The following is a 24,942-nucleotide window of genomic DNA, read 5'->3' on the forward strand; positions in this document are numbered from 1 at the left end:
TTAGGTTACTATCTTGGAAAGTTCTGTTTTTGGTGGCTATTTCTTCTGCTAGAAGAGTTTCTGAATTGTCTGCTTTGCAGTGTACTTCACCCTATCTGGTATTCCATACAGATAAGGTAGTTTTACGTACCAAGCCTGGTTTTCTTCCAAAAGTGGTTTCCAACAGGAATATTAACCAGGAAATAGTTGTTCCTTCTCTGTGCCCGAATCCAAGTTCGAAGAAGGAACGTTTGTTACACAACCTAGATGTGGTCCGTGCTTTAAAATTCTAATTAGAAGCAACAAAGGATTTCAGACAGACATCATCCTTGTTTGTCGTTTATTCTGGTAAGAGGAGAGGGCAGAAAGCTAATGCTACCTCTCTTTCCTTTTGGCTGAAAAGCATCATCCAATTGGCTTATGAGACTGCCGGACGGCAGCCTCCTGAACGAATTACAGCTCACTCTACTAGAGCTGTGGCTTCCACATGGGCCTTCAAGAACGAGGCTTCTGTTGAACAGATCTGTAAGGCAACGACTTGGTCTTCTCTGCATACTTTTGCCAAATTTTACAAATTCGATACTTCTTCGGAGGCTGTTTTTCGGAGAAAGGTTTTGCAAACTGTGGGGCCTTCCGTTTAGGTTACCTGACTTGTTCCCTCCCTTCATCCGTGTCCTAAAGCTTTGGTATTGGTTCCCACAAGTAAGGATGAAGCCGTGGACCGGACACACCAATGTAGGAGAAAACAGAATATATGTTTACCTGATAAATTTCTTTCTCCTACGGTGTGTCCGGTCCACGGCCCGCCCTGGCTTTTAGTCAGTTTTAAAAATTTTATTTTCTGTACACTACAGTCACCACGGCACCTTATGGTTTCTCCCTTTTCTCCTAACCGTCGGTCGAATTACTGGGGGGCGGAGCCAGGGGGGGGCTATATGGACAGCTTTTGCTGTGTGCTCTCTTTGCCATTTCCTGTAGGGAATGAGAATATCCCACAAGTAAGGATGAAGCCGTGGACCGGACACAACGTAGGAGAAAGAAATTTATCAGGTAAACATAAATTCTGTGTTTTTGTTTTTTTTAATATCCTTTTTTGAAAATGACACCTAGGTAGACTCAGGAGCTTCTGATTGGTGAATGCACATATATGCCTCATGTTATTGGCTCACCCAATGCACTCAACTATCTCCCAGTAGTGCATTGTTGCTTCTTCAACAAAGGATACCATGAAAATGAAGCAATTGAGATAATAGAAGTAAATTGGAAAGTTGTTAAAAATTGTATTCTCTATCTGAATCATAAAAGAAAGAATTTGGGTTTCATGTCCCTTTAATGTTCTTAATAAATATACAGCAGTCTATAAAGTGCTCATAAAGGTTATTGTGTGCTGCACTCTCTTACTTATTTTTCTCCTTTTCTTTCAATTTGATTGTCGCCCAGTCCTGTCCATAGACGCATGCTAGGGTACCATGATTGCACAACAAGTCAAGTTAGGGGTAATTAGCTTTAAAGGTTACAGCTTCCCTTCCTTATTTATCTCTCTTGCTTTGGATCTACTTGGACTTTGCATAAATAGACCTTTGTGTAATGTAATAGAGTAGACCAGAATTAATTGTTGGTTTGCATTTGAAACTTTATGTGTTTAAAGGGATTTGAAAGTCAAAATTAAACTTTGACTCTGACAGAGCAGACAATTTTAAAGAACTTTCTGGTTTACTTCTATTATCCAGTTTGCTTTGTTCTTTTTACATCCTTTGTTGAAAATCATATCTAGGTAGGCTGAGGAGCTTCAATACACTACTGGGCGTTAGCTGGTGATTGGTTGTCATTGGCTTACCAGATATGTTCAGTTAGATCCCAGTAGTATACTGATTCACCGTCAACAAATTATACCAAGTGAATAAAGCAAATTTGATCATAGAAGTATATTGGAAAGTTGTTTAAATTGGTATGGTCTATCTGGTTTAATTGGGACTTTACTATTCCTTTAATAAAATGTATCACATCCTGAGTGAGAAAATGTACTGTTTAAAAATAGTCATTTAAAATGTAATTGTTTTCTGAATGAATTTTTATGCTTTTCTAGGCATTATGTAGGATCTCCCGCCATTCCCCTTCTGTCATCCATAGTGTCCTTGAGAAAGTTGGATTTACTTCAGTGATAAATTCCTTGGTGACAGGAATAACTAAAGTTCAGCAGTACATGCTCACCATACTTTCTTCTATGTTGTTGTCAGGAATCCGTGTTGAAAGACTTACACAGCAAAAGGTTCGTTGGATATTTTATATAACATCCTTTCTGAAATACTATAATATTATACATTTATTATTGAAATGGCCACATTTTGATTAGTTCAAATCATAAATTAGCATTTTTTTTCTCCATATTGTATTGCCATTAAAGGGACAACTCCAAAAGCGTGTTTTACTTCTAAATACAGGGAGAGTCCACAGCTGCATTCATTACTTGTGGGAATATAGAACCTGGCCACCAGGAGGAGGCAAAGACACCCCAGCCAAAGGCTTAAATACCTCCCCCACTTCTCTCATCTCCCAGTCATTCTTTGCCTTTCGTCACAGGAGGATGGCAGAGAAGTGTCGGAAGATTTAGAGTAGTCTCTTATGGAGGGTAGTACTCTTTGAGATGGGACTGCAGTTTTAAGTAGTCTTGTCAGCCACTCAGTGAGAGCATGGATGAACGGTAGAGTCTGGAAATGCATGGAGAGTCTTTCTGCAAAGCCATCCAGTCTCATATTAACAGCTCCCTAAGCAATCAGCGTTGATGAGTTTCGCTGTTCCACGGCATAGATTCCGGTAAAATTGTTTCATTTTATACACATGTTAACGATAGAAGACAGGGTCTCAGTGGGACTCCTTTACCTTTATGGAATAAAGGGTTAATATCTCCTGAGGGGGGTTATTGAACAGTGGGGATTTTTTGTTTGTTATATGATTTTGACTGCTTATGTATAAGAACGTTTGTGCTCTTTGGCTGATACCAAATGTACATGTTACTTTCATTTTGAGAGCTGCACAGTTTTTTATTAAGCTAGCGTGCCTTTTTCTTAGCAGGGGAGGTCCTGCATGAGCAACATGTGACCAGGAGTGGTCAAGTTTATTCCTGCTTCCGATTCATGACTGGGTGTCTGCAGAGAGGAGCATCTTCTCTACCTGTCTGGGTTATAGGAGGTGGTGAGTGCCCCAGCCATTGGGGGTATAAGGTGCCAGTTGTTTTTCTCTTTTGATAATAAATTAGACGAGTTATGGAGGATTCTGATATGTTAGAGGGGTATCCCTCCGAGACAGAATGTGATACCTGTGTATATTGTGAGGAGGCCCATTAAACACAGCCCTCTCAATTATGTTCCGTATGCCGCTATAGGGTGTTCTCATCAACCAATGTTAGGTTGTCGGAGACTGCTGAGCCATCCACCTCTGAGGATTCTGAATCCAGTGAGGCGCGTTCCCTAGATTCTTCTGTTCCTACATATACAGTTTTCCTGAGTTCCGTTCCCCCTTTCGCCTGTGAGGTTTTTTTTTCCACCAGAGGTTACTACGCAGTTCTGCATGGCATCTCTACGGCCTTAGCGATGCTACCTCTTCCTGCTGCGTGCAAGCCAAGGGTCAATCCAGGTTCTCCTGATCAAGGGCCGTCGTGTAAAATGACAATTGTGTCCGATCATTACTCTGGGGATGCGGTTTCCTCTGAGGCTTCAGAGATAGAACCTCCAGGGTTGGAGTCTACAGACTTTAATCCTCCAACTACGGAGAGCATAGCTTTTAGATTTAGATTGGCATGCCTGCGTTTACTTCTGAGAGAGGTTTTGGCGATGTTAGAGGTTCCCAGCATTGATCCGTCAGTTGAATCTCAGTTCTCTAAATCGGATAACGATCTTGAATAGACGAGTGGAGAGGATTGGGTTCCTATTTCTTTTTGTCTTGATTTACATTTTGTTTTATTCTCTTAGAATCCCAGTTCAGAGCTCTAGGGGGGATTGTGTGTGTGACAGGTTGGACCTGGTTTTGTTTACACACTCCCTGTTTTCAGTTAACATGTTTGGGCATTTGCCTATTTTTCCTTTGCATTCTATTCCATTTTACGATAATTTTCAGTTTTTAGAGCTCTCGGTTGTTATAGAAACTTGTACAAGATATTTCGTCACATCGGATTTTGAGACTATCAAATAAATTGGTTGAGATTGTTGTTGACTTCTAGTGGAAGCATTTAGATATATTTTTGGAGTGATGGTCCCCCGATAATTTCGAGACAATTTTTTAAGCCATAGAGCTTATATTCTTTAGTTTGTTTGCCTCAGTTTTTCTAGCATTGCTGGAATTGGAGAATTTCTGTTAGCCCTTGAATGTTTTTACAGATGTGTTGTGTCCTTGATGACAGGCAGGACCTGTTTTGTGTGCTAGTTAAGTCGGTTCCTTCCCTTTACACAAAAGAGGGAGTCCTTTCTAGCTTCTGGTCCTGGCTTTAAACTTTAACTTGGTGGGCACTTAAGGGATCTAATGGATCTACGAGTCCTAGAGACAGAGCTAGACTTATTTATTGCATGTAATTGTCAAGAGTTCATTAACTAGTGATGTATGGGTATATACAATCCTACCAGGAGGGGCAAAGTTTCCCAAACCTCAAAATGCCTATAAATACACCCCTCACCACACCCACAATTCAGTTTTACAAACTTGTCCTCCCTATGGAGGTGGAGAAGTAAGTTTGTGCTTGATTTTCTTCAGTGATATGCGCTTCTCAGCATTTTGAAGCCCAATTCCTCTCAGAGTACAGTGTTTGTCAGAGGGATGTGAAGAGAGTATCACCTATTGATTTTATGGTTTTCCTCATGGGAAATCTTTTCAAAGATTCTCTGTTATCGGTCGTAGAGATTAATCTCCTACCTCCCTTTTCAGATCGACTATATACTCTCATATTCCATTACCTCTACTGATACTGTTTCAGTACTAGTTTGGCTATCTGCTATATGTGGATGGGTGTCTTTCGGTAAGTATGTTTTCATTACTTAAGACACTTTCAGCTATGGTTTGGCACTTTATGTATTAATATAAAGTTTTAAATATATGTATTGTACTTATATTTGCTATGAGTCAGGTTTATGTATATTTCCATTTGCAGACTATCAGTTTCAAATTAGGAAACATATTTAGGAAGTTATTTGTTCTTACCTGGGATATAGTCTTTTTCTTCAAATTGACTGTTTTTTCATTAATTTTCACGGGCAAAATTAGGCTTGCGAGGTCGCAAAATGCTGATATTTATTGCGTCATTCTTGGCGCAAGAATTTTTTTGGCGTGAAGGTACGTTCGGTGACGCAAATTCGTAATTTCCAGCATCTTAGTTGATGCCAGGTTTCCTTGCACAAGGTTGTGTCTGTCATGACGCAAGTTGTGTCATTTCCGGATGTTGTTAGCATCAAAAAATTTCATTTTGCGTTGTGCGTCATACTTGATGCCAAATATTTTAATTATTTAAACCGAACTTCCTATATGCCTCTTGCCTTTGTTATGCTCAGAGAGCTATGCTGTTTGCATTTTTTTTCCGTTCCTGAAACTGCCATATAAGGAAATTGATATATTTGCTTTTTATGTTGTTTTTTTCTCTTACATTTGCAAGATGTCTCAATCTGATCCTGTCTCAGAAACCACTGTTGGAATCCTGCTGCCTGATAACAGTTCTACAAAAGCTAAGTGTATCTGTTGTAAGTTTGTGGCGAGTATATCTCCAGCTGTAGTATGTAACAGTTGTCATAACAAGCTTTTGCATGCAGAGAATGTATCCATCAGTACTAGTACAATGCCTGTTGTTCCTTCAACATCTGATATACATATAATATCCCTGTGAATATTAAAGATTTTTTTGCTGATGCGATTCAGAAGGCTTTGTCTGCTTTTCCGCCTTCTAATAAATGTAAAAGGTTTTTTAAAACTTCTCATAAGATTGATGATATTTCAAATGACCGACAACAGACTTAATTATCCTCCTCTGATGAGGATCTATCTGATTCAGAAGATCCTACCTCAGATATTGACACTGACAAATCTACTTATCTCTTTAAGATGGAGTATATTTGTAAATTATTAAAAGAAGTGTTGGTTACTTTGGATATTGAGGAATCTAGTCCTCTTGATATTAAAATTAGTAAACGTTTAAATTTTGTTTACAAACCTCCTTTGGTTACTCCAGAGGTTTTTCCAGTTCCTGATGCTATTTCTGATATGATTTCTAAGGAATGGAATAGGCCTGGTACTTCTTTTATTCCTTCTTCTAGGTTTAAAAAGTTGTATCCTTTGCCAGCAGCTAGATTGGAGTTTTGGGAAATAATCCCAAAAGTTGATGGGGCTATTTCTACTCTTGCCAAACGTACTACTATTCCTATGAAAGATAGTACTTCTTTTAAGGATCCTTTAGATAGGAAACTTGAATCTTATATAAGGAAAGCTTATTTATTTTCTGGCTATATTCTTAGGCCTGCTATATCCATGGCTGATGTTGCAGCTGCATCAACATTTTGGTTGGAAAGCTTAGCCCAACAAGGAAACAGATTCTGTTTTGTCTAGTATTGTTCGCTTGCTTCAAAATGTTTATCATTTTATCTGTGATGCTATTTTTGATATCATCAAAATTGATGTTAAATCTGTCTTTAGCTATTTTAGCTAGAAGAGCTTTGTGGCTTAAATATTGGAGTGCTGACATGGTATCTAAGTCTAGATTACTATCTCTTTCATTCCAAGGTAACAATTTATTTGGTTCTCAGTTGGATTCAATTATTTCAACTGTCACTGGGGGTAAGGGAGTTTTTTTTTTTGCCTCAGGATAAAAGACCTAAGAGTAAATCTAAAGCTTCTAATCGTTTTCGTTCTTTTTGACTGAATAAGGAACAGAAAGCCAATCCTTCCCCTGAAGAATCTGGTTCCAATTGGAAACCTTCTTCAAGTTGGAATAAATCCAAGTCCTTTAAGAAACCAAAGCCAGCCCACAAGTCTGCATGAAGGTGTGGCCCTCATTTCAGCTAAGCTAGTGGGGGGTAGATTGACATTTTTCCAAAACATTTGGTCAGATTCTGTCCAAAATTAGTGGATTCAGAGTATTGTCTCTCAAATAGGATTCAGAGTAAGACCTTCTTTGATAAGATTTTTTTTCTCACACGTCCCAGCAAATCCAGTGAAGGCTCAGGCTTTTCTAAAGTGTGTTTCAGACCTGAAGCTTTCAGGGGTAATCATACCAGTTTCATTTCAGGAACAGGATCTGGGGTTTTATTAAAATCTTTTCATTATCCCAAAGAAAGAAAATTCATTCAGGCCAGTTCTGGATCTGAAAATTTTGAATCGTTTTTTAAGAGTACCAACTTTCAAAATGGTAACTATAAGGACTATTCTGCCTTTTGTTCAGCAAGGTCATTATATGTCCACGATAGATTTACAGGATGCATATCTTCATATTCCGATTAATCCAGACCACTATCGGTTTCTGAGATTCTCTTTACATTCTGCTGAATCTCACACAAATCAACTAGTGTTGTTTCTTCAAAGACATGGTTGGAGGATCAATTTACCGAAAAGTTCCTTGATTCCTCAGACAAGGATCACCTTTTTCGGTTTCCAGATAGATTCAGTATCCATGACTCTGTCTATAACAGACAAGAGACGAATTAAATCGGTTTCAGCATGTCAAAACCTTTAGTCTTGATCATTACCTTCAGTGGCTATGTGCAGTTTTCATATGAGACCTCTTCAACTTTGTATGCTGAATCAATGGGGCAGGGATTATTCAAGGATATCACAGTCAATATCCTTAAATCCCAATGTTCGACTCTCTCTGACTTGGTGGTTAGACCACCATCAGATAGTTCAAGGGGCCTCTTTTGTTTGTCCAACTGTGATCACAACAGATGCATGTCTTTCAGGTTGGGGAGCTGTCTGGGGATCTCTGACAGCACAAGGAGTTTAGAAACCTCAAGAGGCGAGGTTACAAATTAATATTTTAGAACTATGTGCTATTTTCAGGGCTCTTCAGGTTTGGCCTCTGTTGAAGAGAGAATCATTTATTTGTTTTTAGACAGACATTATCACAACTGGTGCATATGTCAATCCTCAGAGTGGGACTCTCAGTTCCCGAGCTATGAAAGAAGTATCTTGGATACTTTCTTGGGCGGAATCCAGCTCTTGTCTTATTTCTGCTTTACATATCCCAGGTGTAGACAATTGAGAAGCAGATTATCTCAGCCGTCAGATGTGGGGTCTTCCAGAAAAAGATCTGATGGCTTCCCATCTAAACAAGAAACTTCCCAGGTACTTGTCCAGTTCCAGGGATCCTCCAGCGGAGTCAGTGGATGTGTTAGCAGTTCGTTGGTTTTACCAACCTGCTTATATCTTTCCGCCTCTAGTTCTTCTTCCAAGAGTGATCTCCAAGATCATCATGGAACAGTCGTTTGTGTTTCTGGTAGCACCAGCATGGCCTCACAGGTTTTGGTATGGGGATCTTGTCCGGATGTCCAGTTGCCAACCTTGGCCACTTCCTTTAAGATCAGACCTTCTGTCTCAAGGTCCGTTTTTCCATCAGAATCTCCAATCATTAAATTTGGAGGTATGGAAATGTAACGCTTAGTGCATTATTATTATCGAGTTTGGAAGACTTTTATTTCATGGTTTTCTTCTCATAAATTCTCCTGGCATTCTTTTAGAATTCCTAGAATATTACAGTTTCTTCAGGATGGTTTGGATTAAGGTTTGTCTGCAAGTTCCTTGAATGGTAAAATCTCTGCTCTTTCTCTTTTATTTCACAGAACAATTGCTAAACTTCCTGATATTCTCTGTTTTATACAGGCTTTGGTCCGTATCAAGCCTGTCATTAAATTAATCTCTCCTCCTTGGAGTCTTAATTTGGTTTTGAAGGCTTTACAGGCTTCTCATTTTGAGCCTATGCATTCTTTGGATATTAAACTACTTTCATGGAAAGTGTTGTTCCTTTTGGCTATCTCTTCTGTTAGAAGTGTTTCCAAATTATCTGCTCCTTCTTTTGAGTCTCCTTTTCTGGTTTTCCATCAGGATAAGGCTGTTTTGTGGACTTCATTTGAATTTCTTCCTAAGGTGGTGAATTCTAATAACATTAATAGGGAAATTATTGTTCCCTCTTTGTGTCCTAATCCTAAGAATTATTTGGAGAGATCCTTACATTCTTTGGATGTTGTTAGAGTTTTGAAATATTATGTTGAAGCTACTAAAGATTTCAGGAAGACTTCCAGTCTATTTGTTGTCTTTTCTGGTTCTAGGAAAGGTCAGAAAGCTTCTGCCATTTCCTTGGCATCTTGGTTAAAGCTTTTAATTCATCAGGCTTATTTGGAGTCAAGTCAGGCCCCCGCCTCAGAGAATCACAGCTCATTCTACTAGATCAGTCTCCACTTCGTGGGCCTTTAAGAATGAAGCTTCAGTTGATCAGATTTGCAAAGCAGCAACTTGGTCTTTTTTGCATATATTTACTAAATTCTAACGTTTTGATGCGTTTGCCTCTTCGGAGGCAGACGTTTTTTGGTAGAACAGTTCTTCAGGCTTCTGTTTCAGTTTGATTCCTCTGCTTATGTTTTAAGTTTTTTCTTTTTCAATTATGAGAAAAACTTATTTTTTGGATGTGGATTTAATTTTTTCAGCGGAAAATGGCTGTTATTTTTATCCCTCCCTCTCTAGTGACTCTTCTGTGGAGTACCACATCTTGGGTATTAATATCCCATACGTCACTAGCTCAAGGACTCTTGCCAATTACATGAACCCAAAATCAAGAGAAGAGAAAACAGCCCAAAAACATAATTTATTTAAGAACTTACCTGATAAATTCATTTCTTTCATATTGGCAAGAGTCCATGAGACCCATCCTGTTTATGGTGGTTATGATTTTTTGTATAAAGCACAATTATATTTCAAATTCCTTTTTTGATGCTTTCTACTCATTTTTCTATCACCCCACTACTTGGCTATTCGTTAAACTGAATTGTGGGTGTGGTGAGGGATGTATTTATAGGCATTTTGAGGTTTAGGAAACTTTGCCCCTCCTGGTAGGATTGTATATTCCCATACGTCACTAGCTCATGGACTCTTGCCAATATGAAAGAAATGAATTTATCAGGTAAGTTCCTACATAAATTATGTTTTTTGGCTGTTTTCTCTTCTCTTGATTTTGTCTTTGGGTAGTTTCGGGTGACTTTTGGATACGGTCCCAGCCCGGTATTGATTGCCCTGTTGGAATAATTTATTTAAACTGTTGGTGTATGGTCCTATAAGGAGGGGGGATTTCCATTCTCTGACTGTTAAGCAGAGCTTATAGGGCTTCTGTTGTCTGAGACTGTAAGATTCTCTTTTCTTTTGTTCAGGTAGAAGGATGTCTTTCCTTTTTCATCCTTTTGAGCAAATCGGGTTCTTAGGAACCGTTTCTTCCAGTGAATCTCGTTCTGATCCTAGGTTTCCCTTTTGGGATCTAGGGTTTTAGGTGGCAGTACCCTGCTCCAGATTTTGCACTAGCTCCCGGGTCCTGGCTTCTGGTTTCTTACCATCGGCTGTTACTAGACTTTTAGGGATTTTCTCTTGTCTTTTTGATCCTCAGAGATGGTTTTAGAATTGAGTTTCTTGTTTAAACACCAGGGTGTTTTCCGGTATGCTGTTTTGTCTTCAGACTGGAAGTTTTTTCCTGAGATCTTGTGATATGTCCTCCAGTCCCCCTTCTGGTCTTTGTTGGCCTGGGGGAGGGGGTAATATGGTCTGCTGAGGCTGAGTCTTCGGCATGACATTGTTCTCTTTCTATATCTGTTTTAGTGGACTTATAGGGATTATCGTGGGGGGATTCGATCCCCTAGGTTCCGTTCAGGTCTCTATGTCTGAAGTAGCTATTCAGGGTTTTGTCTTTGTCACTTTGCTGCCTTTGGGTAACGAGTGTCCTATGGGAGTCCAGGAGTTTTCCCTCCTTTTTATCCTATGGTTCCTCAGCCAAGCATTTGGCCTTGAGGCTTTGGTCTTCTGGGTTCGTACCAGTTGGGACCTTTCGGTGGGTAGCTCCCTTTGTTTAGAAGGGGAGGGTTCCTACTGCGTAGTCGGGAGCAACTGGTGTTTGGCATTGGGTGGGGGCCCACCATGGCTCTTTGTCAACAGTCCTCTAATTAAGCAGGTTCTTCAGGAACGGATGTTCCTGACTATCTTTTCTTCTCAAGGAGCTGTATCTGATTGGAGAAGACGATCAGGAGTCCTTGCCTATCCCTGGTTTCCTCTTATGCTCTCATGGAGATGCGGCGTAGTGGTTAGATCCACCGCTTCTGAACCAGAAGGTTGTGGCTTGGAACTCAGGTCAACTTCTGTGTTTTTTCTGCCAGAAGGTGCGTCTGGAGTCTGCTAGCCACCCTAAGTGGAATGTTATTCAGGGAGCTTCAGTCTGTGCTGTTGGATCCTCTTCCTTGTAACCATATTACTCGTTGTTGGGGTTTGTCTGGTCCTAGCAAAGCTAGCGACATGTGAGACTGATTGTTCAGTTTATGTCCATGGGTTAGTATTGCGGTTTAAGGGTCTCGCCTCCGTGGGTATTGTTATAGGGTGTCATGGACTCCTATTTCTATGCGCGGATGTTAGAGATTGTTTGGCCTTAGCAGAGAGAGTGTGTTCTGGAAATGCTATGTTCCTTCTGTGGGGCATAGTTGGTCCTTCGTCATCTATCATAGATTCTGAGGATCACCCTTGTAGGGAGGAGCTTGTGTTTTCTGGCTCTCTATTGGACTTCGGGAGTCTGTCTTTATTTTCCCTAGGATGAGCTGGGGAAAGAGCTGGCTAGAGCAGTCTTTTTTGGGACAGTTTGCTCTCTTATCCTGATGAGTACCTTTGTTGCATAGTATGCTGTAGGTGTGGGTTGAATCCGGCGGCAGTCCTTGCTCCTTGTTTGTGGGCGCTTGCAAGCAATTTTTGATTGCCTGATTGTTCTTTTGTTCCAGAGGATCATTGCACTATCAGGCGTTTCGTTCTTTTTCCTGGGGTGCTGACTACAGTCAGGCCGGTACCTTTCTTGCTTCTTCTTTGAGCTTAGTCTCTTTTATGGGGTGGCACCGGATTCATTTTTCCGACGATGCAGGAATGTTCTTTGAATTCCTTCTTAAATGATTTATTCCGTTTGTAGATGTTTTTCTACATGCCATTGCCCCTTTGTTGTAATCTTACAAGACATACTCCTTAGAGGAGTTTCCTTTTATTAAGGTTGTTTACAAGTTTATTAGGGTTTTCTTCCTAGGATTGTTATTTTAAATGTTTCCCTCAGGGAATCTTGCCTTGATGGTTTTGGGACTATGTAGGTTTGGCTGCCTTCTTTATTGTTAATGGAGGAGTGTTTTTTTTCACTTGACCTTGGAGTCAATTTCTTTCTAGCCTCCTCAGAGGTTATGACTCAGTTCAAGAACAGTGACGTCTTCTTGGTTTTCGGGCATGAGATCTTTATGGTTCTGATTGTTGGGCGGCTATCTGGTCCTCAGAACATTCTTTTTCTTTTTTACTTCTGTCGAAGCAGCATCGGGAGAATGGGTTGTTTGCTTGCTGTAGTGCCCTCAGATTTGGGCTGCCTCCCTTTTTGCCCTCCCATTAGTATTCAGTGTCCTCTGTAGCTTGGGCATTAGTTCCCACAAGTAATGAATGCAGCTGTTGACTCTCCCTGTATTTAGAAGGAAAACATGACTTATGAGATAATTTCCTTTCCTTCGATACAGGGAGAGTACACAGCTCCCGTCCGTGTTCTCCTCTACAGAATGAGTGGGGGAGGTATTAAAGCCTTTGGCTGCGTTGTCTTTGCCTCCTCCTGGTGGCCAGGTTCTGTATTCCTACAAGTAATGAATGCAGCTGTGGACTCTACCTTTATCAAAAGAAAGGAAATTATCTGGAAAGTCATAATTTATGTTATTATTTAAAAAGATAGATAATCCCTTTATTACCCATTCCCCAGTTTTGCACAGCCAACATGGTTATATTAATATACATTTTATCTCTGTGATTACCTTATATCTAAGCCTCTTTTGACAGCCCCCTGATCACATGGCTATTTATTTATTATATATTCACTTGCATTTGAGCCAATTAGTGCCGTGTCATCCACAACCCACGGGCGTGAGCACGTTATCATCTGTATGGCCCACATGAACTAGCAGTCCCCTGTTGTGAAAAGCTAATAAAAAAGCATGTGATAGGAGGCTGTAGTGGCTAAGAAACAGGCAAACATTTAGAGGTTTAAATGTTATAAAGTATTTTAATATAACAATGTTGGATGTGCAAAGCTGGGTAATGGGTTGTTAAGGTGTTATCTTTTTAAACTATAACAATTTCTGTGTTGAATGTCCCTTTAAGGCAGATTCAATTGTATAGTGCATGTGGGTCATTTACACACATACAAGATCAGATATATCTGAAATCAATAAACAAAGGGGCGTCTCATAGCGTAGCTCGTATTATTGAATAAATAAAAAAGTAAATCCCAATAGGGTTTCCTTTTCATTGGCACATTAGGTATAATAGTGCTAAGTGCAAAGGTTGGACCTCACAATCTCCAACTAACCTTAAACTCAGGTCAACACCTCTGGTACTCTTAGACTTTTCACGTGACACAAACAGACCACCCCGGGTGCAGTCGACTGATAAGACTAGAATATTAAGGAGAGCGTGTTCAAAAATTATTTGATCCGACTTTTTCGGATATAAAAAAATACTAATTATTTTATTAAAAACAATTGTAAAAAACAATCGGCTAGATTGCGAGTTTTGCGTTATGAGCGGCACGTTGCTAACTTGCAAGTTATTGTTACCGCTCACCTCCCTACAGTGCTGTTATTACAGATTTACAAAAACCCGGCGTTAGCAGGCAATATTGCAGCGTAAAGCAAAATTGAGCTCCATACCGCACTCTAATACCAGCGCTGTGGTGAGCTGGTTTTACGTGCTCGTGCACGATTTCCCCATAGACATCAATGGGGAGAGCCGGCTGAAAAAAAGGCTAACACCTGCAATAAAGGAGCGTAAAGCTCTGTAACGCAGCCCCATTGATTCCTATGGGGAAAAAAAAGTTCTGTTTACACCTAACACCCTAACATAAACCCTGAGTCTAAACACCCCTAATCTGCTGCCCCCGACACCGCCGCCACCTACATTACACTTATTAACCCCTAATCTGCCGCCACCTACATTACACTTATTAACCCCTAATCTGCTGCCCCTAACATCGCCACCACCTACCTACACTTATTAACCCCTAATCTGCTGCCACCTACCTACACTTATTAACCCGTAATCTGCCGCCACCTACTTTACTTTTATTAACCCCTAATGTGCTGCCCCGACATCGCCGCCACCTACCTACACTTATTAACCCCTAATCTGCCGCCCCAATGTCGCCACCACTATACTAAAGGTATTAACCCCTAAACCTAACACCCACTAACTTTAATGTAATTAAAATAAATCTATTTTAATTACTATTAATAACTAAATAATTCCTATTTAAAACAAAATACTTACCTATAAAATAAACCCTAAGGTAGCTACAATATAACTAATAGTTATATTGTAGCTTTCTTAGGTTTTATTTTTATTTCACAGGCAAGTTTGTATTTATTTTAACTAGGTAGAATAGTTACTAAATAGTTATTAACTATTTATTAGCTACCTAGTTAAAATAAATACAAATTTACCTGTAAAATGAATCCTAACCTGTCTTACACTAACACCTAACATTACACTACAATTAAATGAATTACATTAATTAAATACAATTAACTAAACTACAAAAAAACAAACAATAAATTATACAAAATAAAAAAGAAATTATCAAATATTTAAACTAATTACACCTAATCTAATAGCCCTATCAAAATAAAAAAAGCCCTCCAAAATAAAAAGAACCCTAGCCTCCAATAAACTACCAATGACCCTTAAAAGGGCCTTTTGCGCGGCATTGCCCCCAAAAAATCAGCTCTTTTACCTGTCAAAAAAAAAAATTCAAACAACCCCCCAACAGTAAAAACCCCCACCCACACAACCAAACCCCCCCAAATAAAATCTTAACTAAAAAAAGATAAGCTCCCCATTGCCCTGAAAAGGGCATTTGTATGGGCATTGCCCTTAAAAGGGCATTTAGCTCTTTTTCCACCCAAACCCTAAGCTAAAAATAAAACCCACCCAATAAATCCTTAATAAAACCTAACACTAACCACCGAAGATCCACTTACAGTTTTTGAAGACCGGACATCTATCCTCAACGAAGCTGGGAGTAGTCTTCATCCAAGCGGCAAGAAGTCCTCAACGAAGCCTGGAAAAGTCTTCATCCAAGCGGCAAGAAGTGGTCCTCCAGACGGGCAGAAGTCTTCATCCAGACGGCATCTTTTATCTTCATACATCCGGCGCGGAGCGGGTCCATCTTCAAGACATCCAGCGTGGAGCATCGGCTCTTCTCGAATGAAGGTTCCTTTAAGGGACGGTATTCAAGATGGCGTCCCTTGAATTCCGATTGGCTGATAGAATTCTATGATTTATGATGTTTAAAGGACCACTAAATACAATTTCAAATAAGCAGTAGATTTTTTTTCCTAACAAATTATTTTGCCCCCGATTTACTGGCCCCCTGTATCATGTGACAGACATCAGCCAATCACAGACTAGTATACGTATACCCTGTGAAATTTGAAAGTTTCTTAAAACTACATGCTCTATCTGAATCATGAAATTTTGATTTTGACTTTAGTGTCCCTTTAATGATTTATGCTAATGAGCTCAACCAGTATTTTTGCCCAAAAAAGGTGGCAACCCTACCCTTTTAATTATAAAATGTGGATCTGAATATGCACACTTTGATTTACCAACCTGTATTGCAATATGAGTGGTTTGCTAAGGATGGACATTTTTAGGAAAGATATGAAACAGACTCAGTTAATCAAGTTGCGGAAGCAGCTAGCTTCACTTTATTTTTAATTTCAGTTACTAAAAACAATACAAAGAAATCTATTAATGCCAACCCATATGAAGAAAGCAGCTTCCTTGTTAGAAGTATAAGATATTTTGTAAAAATGGTGGAAAAATAAATGAATGAACTTAAAATAAATGATTTAATGATAAAATTAATTATTTTAAAAAAATGTGACATAAGAAAACTAGCCTTGTTTTCCTAAATACTTTCTACCTTTTGGCAGCGGTGGGCAAACCAGTCTGTCAAATGTTATCTTTCTTGTAAGTAAAGCAATAATGTAGATTAATCGGCTTGGTCACAAATCTGTCAGCACCATAGGTGCAAAACTCATAACTCTTCTCACTCTCAGGGGCTATAATACATTATCCTATTACCTTACTTAGGAAAAACTAATCGAAAAGGTTGCAATAAATAGTCTGTAGATTGTTTTCTGAAAATAGATTATCACCTTGTTCTCTTGAAGTTGCTGGAAATGGCAAATTGTACCTTAAGGCCATAATAGACGTTAACAGAAGAGAATATAGTGTTTGATTTAAAATGGGAGAACAAATTTAACGATTTGGCTTTTAAAATCTTTATGAGAAACCACACTATACTTAAATGGAATTTTAAAGTCTGAGCAAATACATGTGTTTTAAACAACGACAATAGATTTTTTTTGAATTCAGACAAATGTATTGGTTAAATATACACTGTGGTTTTAATTGCAGAAAGAAATTTGAATTCATGTGACATTTTCCGCAGCACCCATGCTATGCTGGGATTACATTTTTGTACATTTGCTCTTACTTAAATGTCAGATGAAAAGAACTGAGAAAGCCGCTCTTGCGTATTTCGGTACTCACATGTTATTGATACTTGGTAATAATAGTCTAGGAAAATACATATTTCTGCAAAATAATACATAGACAATAATTTCCTTTTCTTGTTGCCCGGTAACAATAGTTTCAGCAGCCGAGTGCAAAATACAATAGTTTGGTTTGCTATAGAGAGATGGGCTTATTAACTTACAGAGTGCTATGTATTATCAAGCTTATAGTAATGCACCACTTACTCTTTTCAAGAAAACATCTTCTTTGTCAAACATACTGTCTATTGCTTTTGATTTTATTTGTCAGACAATATTCCAGTGTGATTTTCTTGTTTGTGTTTATGCAACCGAAAATAATCTCTTAAAGGTTTGGTGTTTCTCATGACTCTCTTTGATTTAACAAAATTGCAACAACAAAAAAACAAAACAAAAAAGAATTTGTCTCTCTTCCAAAATTAAAGGGGCATGCATGATAGTCAAAATGAAATTTTCATGGTTCAAATAAAGCATGCCATTTTAAGAGTCTGTTCAATTTACTTCTGTTGTCAGTGCACAACTAGGAACTAGGTGGTGATTGGTGGCTACACACATTTGTCTCTTGACATTGGCTCACCAGATGTGTTCAGCTAGTTCCCAGTAGTGCATTTCAAATAAACAATAGATTTAAAAGTGCCCTTTAATTGCATCATGTGAGAGAAATCAACCAATCACAGACTTATATACATAATATTCCTGTGAACTCTTGCACAAACGCTGTAGTAGCCGGTTCCTCTATAGTAGCTGATTCCTTTTATAGTAGCTGGTTCCTTTTATAGTAGGTCGTTCCTTTTATAGTAGCCGGTTCCTCTATAGTAGCTGGTTCCTTTTATAGTAGCTGGTTCCTTTTATAGTAGGTCGTTCCTTTTATAGTAGGTAGTTCCTTTTATAGTAGCCGGTTCCTCTATAGTAGCTGGTTCCTTTTATAGTAGCTGGTTCCTTTTATAGTAGGTGGTTCCTTTTATAGTAGGTGGTTCCTTTTATAGTAGCCGGTTCCTTTTATAGTAGCTGGTTCCTTTTATAGTAGCTGGTTCCTTTTATAGTAGCTGGTTCCTTTTATAGTAGCTGGTTCCTTTTATAGTAGCTGGTTCCTTTTATAGTAGGTGGTTCCTTTTATAGTAGCCGGTTCCTCTATAGTAGCTGGTTCCTTTTATAGTAGCTGGTTCCTTTTATAGTAGCCGGTTCCTCTATAGTAGCTGGTTCCTTTATAGTAGCTGGTTCCTTTTATAGTAGCTGGTTCCTTTATAGTAGCGGTGTGCACAGTTTAATAATGTAATTACATTGTAAAGTTGTTGTTTTTTAAATTGCTTGATATATTTGATTCATGAAAGTTTAATTTGACTTTCATCTCCCTTTGATAGTTTTTTTTTTTTTTTAAATCTGTTAGATTCTTTGTTTATCCACCTAAGCATTCTAAATAGCAACCACACATTCATTCTTTTTATTGTAAGGTTTGCAGTCATTAATACATTTTATGAGCATATTAAGTTTATTCTGCACTATCCTTTTATATTTCAGGAATTTGTTACCAGGATAATACATCTTTTGGAAAGCCCCTCTACAATAATTCGAGCCAAAGCTTTTCTGGTTCTCTTGCAAGTTTTAATCAACAACAAAGATATGCTACTGCTGTGCTGCCAAACAAGGTAAATCTCATTTAATGAAATATGGAAATTTTATTTCCTGCTATCCCATGATATGGTTAACTAATTTAGAAATGCAAATGATTCTGTATAAACAGATAATTATGGAAAATTTCATGTGCTGTAATAAAGTTTTTAAAATTCAGACCACAGTGTCATTTTGTTATGCAGTGTAAAGTAACACAAACATTGCATTTGGACTATTTAATTTTTTGTGGTAAAGAAATAGAAAATATATATATATATATATATATATATATATATATATATTACATGCAACGCAAATGAAATGTGCAATTTTTATTACTAAAATATTTAAATAAATTTGACCTTGACATATAACTGAAACATGCTATGAAATGTCTATAAAATAATAAGGGTAATGGGGGCGGAGCCTGGCCACGCAGGGAGATGGCCGCACATTGAGAGGGCTCCAATATCCCATGATAGCAATAATAACTTAAACCCAGCGTTAACCCTTCTACCCTATACCCAAAGCAGGGGACATAGCAAGCAGAGACCTGGACACAACATCCAACTACCAAACTGACCCGGGACTGGGATTCCTACGCTAAGGAAGATCAACCACGTTATCTAAGCTCGGAAGGCTGCATATGGCGACAGCACCGCTCACGGACTAAGAGAGGCGCATAAACTAGAGACTCTTGTCAAGAATCATCGCCGATCCGCCTCACTATATCCTATATTCTGGCTGGTAAGATTGGAACGAGAGGCTGCATGTGGACGGCAGGGGTCTAGCCGCAGAGGAGGCCTAGCTGGAGAGGGGCTACATACTGCGTGAACGTTACGCCATTACTCAGGGACAGCACAATTTCACACTTGGCCCCCAGAGGGGGGTAAGTTGGTAGCATATACTGCCCGGTGGTCGGTAGAGCCCTTTTTTACTGCCAGCCTAGAAACAACCTTGTAGATCCTGTAAGAAACCTAGAGACAGGCTTAACACAAAAAGTCCCAGAGCGACAGAGCCCATTTCACAGCAGGCACGGTATACACGTGGGCTTTAAAATTACTAACTACGCAACAGGATAAAACTAAAACCAATTAAAACATATACATCAAGGTCCTTTATAAGCATCCGTGACACCTATAAGTTTGAAGCAGGGATAATAACAAAAGGGGCATTAAGATATCCTCTTATTCTTCTCGGAAGGATTTTATGATAGAGGCCTATCATAATAATAAGCGACTACGTATTTTTAATTCTCCCAAGTGCCTCTGTTTTAGGTCATGCCTTGCAAGAGGCAAAATAAATCAGGGAAGTCTGCTTTTTCCAACCCACTAAGCGTTTTTTTAAAGCCAATTGAGCCTAGGACAGAAATCCCTTGAAAAAGTATGGCTAATAATCAAGCTGCCTCAACAGCTCAGGTTGTTCAAACTGAAGCTCCACAGTCTTCCTATATCACAAAAAAATGATTTACAACACCTTTCTTCTAAAGAAGACATACAGGGAGTATTGAAAGAGATGAGAGATCTATTTGGGGACCTTAGGAAAGACCTGAGTGCTCTAGACCATAGAGTTAAGAAAATAGAAGAACAACACGGTTCTCTTACTGAAAACATAAAGCTCAATACAGAAGATCTACGGAGTCAATCAGAACAAGTCTTTTATTTAACGGATAAAGTGGAGGACTTGGATAATCGTTGCAGACGCAACAACCTCAGATTTAGGGGTATATCAGAAACAGTACATCCTCCTGCGATAGAAGGCTATTTACAGGCCCTTTTTAGGGTAATAAAGGGCACTCCTGCAGCAAATGAGATTCCCATTGAAAGAGCCCATAGGGCACTCAGGCCCAAACCGCCTCCGAAGGCTCCACCCAGAGACATCATAGTAAAATTTCTACGTTTTAAAGACAAGGAGGAAATCCTTAGAAATGCTAGAACCAAACACCATATTACACACGTAGGGGAAGAAATACAAATATTCACGGACTTGTCGCCGGTTACACTGCAGAAGCGGCGAGAACTCTCTCACATAACCTCTCATCTCCGAAAGAACAAAGTTCAATACCGTTGGGGTTTCCCGGAATCCCTTATCGTTAACCACAATAACAAAACGGTCATTTATAGGCCGGGAACCGACCCTAACCCTTTTTTCAAGGATCTGGCCTTACCGGGAAGCTCCGACCAGGCCATACATCACTCACCAAGAGGGGAGGCAACTAGACCTGCCGTACCCACGGATAACCCTGCCTCAGATGTGTAGATAAGTACTTTATCTGTTAAGAGGATCGAGGGAAGGCGCTAGTGGCTAACATAAAACTGTTTATTAAAGGAAATCTAGCCTAGTATAGGTTTCTTTCCCTAGTTGCACTCCACTACTATAAGGGAATAAGGGAAGAAATACCTATGCAGATTATTAAAATGTTATTACAGGCGAACTGAACATTTATACACAACTCCTTCATTGGAGAGTTATATTGACTTAACGTATTCACAAAGACTCCAAATGGTTAAGCACCTTGGTATAGTATTCTCGCCTACACTAGGGTTATACAACTGATTGTAGATAGAGGCTCTTTTGTCATGCTCGTCCAAAATATTACATGATGGTCTCCCCCCCCCACCCCTCCCCCTCCTATCCTCCCTTCCCTCTAACCACCCCTCCCCTACTCCTCCTATTTTTCCCTCTTCCCTCCCCCCCCCTTCCCTCCCCATCCTCCCCTCCCCATCCTCCCCTCCCTCCCCCTATTATTTTGTTTTTTGTATTATGCATAATGAGATCTCAGAGGCTTTAAATGTTTAAATATGAATATTGAGTTCTATAATATTTGGGAATAATGAGAGTTTGTAGGAACCGTTTATATCTCTCAAATATTGTTATATGTATGTTGTTGTTCTCGTTGTACTTAATTTGAGGCTTCTTAGTCTATAGGGCTAATAACATACTCTAGCGGGTACATTTTTCAGTGTCTCATCTATCTTCTGCCCTCCTCCTCCTCCCCCTATTCAATCTCTCTTATTATACTCTTCCCTGCCCCTCAAACTCCCCCTCTCCCTCACATATCTCTCTCTTTCCCCCTTCCATTCCTTTCTTACCCTTTCCCAAACCTTCATCCCCTTTTCGCCCCCTCCCCAAATTCCATTCCATCCCGCTACCTCCTTCTCTGTCCCTTCCCTCTCCCTCTCCTCCTAACCTCTCTGGTCTTCTCCCCTATCTCCCTACCTCTTCTCTCTCCCTCTACCTAATCTCCCCCCCCCCCTATCTAACATAAGCTGGGATCACACTTCTTATATCGTTATACGATACTGTTTATTGTTTGCTAAGCATGGGTGTACTACCCCCAGTTGTTACATTTGTTGCATTTGTTGTATTGGCCACAGAAGCTACATATATTTTTTTTTTTTCTTTTTCTTTAACTCATTACTGACTAAAAGACTGTTACGTTATTCTATTAAACTCTGTAAAATTATAATTTGTACAGCCCACATCTGAGATATCGCTTGTGCTCTTCTAAATATTTACTACTACTCTTACTCTCTTATTTCTGTATACTACTTCATTGCTCTTTCTCCCTACCTTTTCTCCTACTCCTTTTTTTTTTTTTCTAAGATGCAAACTAAAACCAGTAAATTCCAAGACCATACGATACAAATAACTACAATTAATGCTAAAGGGTTAAATAACCCCGGTAAACGCTCTATAGCGTTCCGAGACTTGAACAAACTTAATAACCACATCCTTATGTTCCAAGAAACCCATTTTCAGAAGGGAAGGGAACCCAGATGGAACAATACACAATACCCCTCTGCCTATTTCGCCTCCGGACCTAACAAAAAAGCTGGAGTCGGCATTATATTTCACAGGACCCTACCTATAAAAATACTTCAAACTGAAAGGGATCCGGAAGGCAGATATATTTTGTTGAAGGGCCTACTTTATGGACATCAAATAACACTTATCAACATATATGCCCCAAATCAGACACATATTGGATTTTTTTTTAAAATAGCTAACTTGATCCTTGACCACTCCCAGGGTGTGGTATTCCTAGCAGGAGATTTTAACCTCTCCCTGGAACCTCACCTAGACTCCTCAAGGGGGACTTCCAGCATAGCAAACAAGAAGCTAAAAGTAATTAAAAATATACTTCAAAATCTCACACTGCACGACACATGGAGGACACTGCACCCCCTGGATAGGGATTACACCTTTTATGCTAACCCTCATAACTGCTACACAAGGATTGATCATATATACACTGACTCACAAGGCCTATCCATCACAAGCGATTGTAATATTGGCTCCATCACCTGGTCCGATCATGCTCCTGTAACTTGTAGAGTACTTTGGCCTGACGTGCTGATCTCTTACAAAGTCTGGAGACTAGAAAACTCCTTACTAAGTGATACAGTTTTCTTAGAATCAGTCCAAAAGAACATCACTGAATACTTTAGGCTAAACTCACAAACATCTTCCTCTAGGCAGCTGGAGTGGGAGGCCCACAAAACTGTTGTTAGAGGTATACTAATAAAACATAAGTCCAAACTAAATAGAATATCTAGGGAAAAACACACCAAACTCTTACAAACAATTAGATCACTAGAAACTGCACACAAACAAAACCCATCAAACGAACAAATCTTGTCCGAACTTACGGATAATAGACTATTGCTCAAACAACACCTGACTGAAATTCACCAACGTAAGGCGCTGTTCCTTAAACAATATTATTTTGAAGGGGGAAACAAACCAGGCAAAATTCTAGTTAGGAACTTAAAAAGGAAACAAATACCTATGTACACTCTCTCGTCACACCAGACAGTAAAACAGTGAAGGATAGTCCCATGTTTGCTGCCTCTTTCCGAAACTATTATAACAAACTTTACAATCTTGGGGCAGATAATTCACAAGATAACCCCACACTAGAAGAAGACTTGAACCAATACTTTAAAGACCTCCAGCTCCCAACATTAGATGCACAAACAGCTGAATCCCTATCTGCCCATATAACCACAGAAGAACTCCAACAGGCTATAAAGGACATCCCTTCGGGTAAAAGCCCTGGTCCAGATGGACTTACGTCCACTTACTATAAGAAATGCGAGGGAGTCTTAGCCTCACACATGTTACAGTTATTTAACAACCTTAGAGATTATCCTAAAATAACTAGAAACTTATTAGAAGCACATATAACAGTTTTAACCAAACCAGGTAGACAAGCCACTAGCCCGGGCAATTTCAGACCTATCTCCTTAATTAATACAGATATGAAAATACTGGCCAAAATTCTAGCGAACAGACTAAATAAATTTCTACCAGACCTGATTGATAGGGACCAGGTGGGGTTTATTCCAGGGAGGGAGACGAGAGACAATATCACCAAAGTTATACAATTGATAAACCATGCGAAAGTGACCGGAACTCCTATGGTCTTGCTCGCAACAGACGCGGACAAGGCTTTTGATAGGGTGGGTTGGCCCTTCTTACAGAGGGCTATGAGCGAGATGCGTATACCTCAAGCCTTCTTAAACATGTCAATGGCACTTTACTCGGCCCCAAATGTGAGGGTTCGTGTTAACGGAACACTCTCCGATACATTCCACATTAGCAACAGGACGAGGCAGGGTTGCCCACTCTCGCCCTTATTATTCGCTGTATCCATAGAGGTCCTCTCACATAAAATTAGGCTAAATGACAAAATTACAGGAATTAGGGTTGGAGATTTGGAATGTAAACAAGCACTATATGCGGATGATGTACTCTTCACCTTATCCGAGGCCGAAACCTCCATCCCAGAACTACTGAAGGAACTAGACTCATATAGTGCGGTATCTAATTTCCTTCTTATAACTTAAACAAATCGGAACTAATGAATATTAACACTCAGACACAGCACATAAACAATTTGAATGAAAAGTACCATATACCAATAGCACACCATAAACTTAAGTACCTGGGGATACAATTAACACCAAGTGTGCAGGACCTTTTTAAACATAATTACATCCCTTTAAAAAACGACATCATCAGAGACTTGTCTAGCTGGAGGAACAAACCCATTTCTTGGCTGGGGAGGATAGGAGTATTTAAGATGAACATCCTCCCTAGGATTCTTTATATACTTAAGGGGCTACCAATCCCCTTACAGGATGGGTATAACGCTACATTTGGGCCAATACTAGAGCCAGGGTTCCAAAGAAAACAATGTACATGCCAAGGGACAAAGGGGGATTGGGTCTGCCAAACTTATCGGCTTACAGGAGAGCGATCTTCCTACAAAGAGTAACAGAGTGGTCCCATAACGACACAGATAAGGCTTGGCTTCACTTAGACAGGCAAATATTTTCATTAAATAATGTAGGCACACTGGCATGGACTACCCCTGCTCGCAGGCCAAAAAGCTTACACAAGTACATTATAACAGCAGAAACACTAACCGAATGGGACAAAACCCTGGCTACAAGCACTCATGTCTCGTCTAGAAACTCACCTCTTACTCCGATAATTGAAAATATAGATCTTCCAT

The 24,942-nt window shown here is 39.5% G+C and overlaps 1 protein-coding gene across 1 annotated transcript in view; it reads left to right on the top strand.

The window, feature by feature from the left end:
• The window catches only part of ULK4 (unc-51 like kinase 4), a 1,503,227-nt gene that overhangs the window by 730,291 nt on the left and 747,994 nt on the right, over window positions 1-24,942 (top strand). The window contains exons 21-22 of the mRNA XM_053714343.1: window positions 2,066-2,248; window positions 18,327-18,454. Of these exons, the coding sequence (XP_053570318.1) occupies window positions 2,066-2,248; window positions 18,327-18,454 (311 nt within the window). The remainder of the gene's footprint in view (window positions 1-2,065; window positions 2,249-18,326; window positions 18,455-24,942) is intronic.

This window comes from Bombina bombina, chromosome 5 (assembly GCF_027579735.1).
Source record: "Bombina bombina isolate aBomBom1 chromosome 5, aBomBom1.pri, whole genome shotgun sequence".
Classification (NCBI taxonomy): domain Eukaryota; kingdom Metazoa; phylum Chordata; class Amphibia; order Anura; family Bombinatoridae; genus Bombina; species Bombina bombina.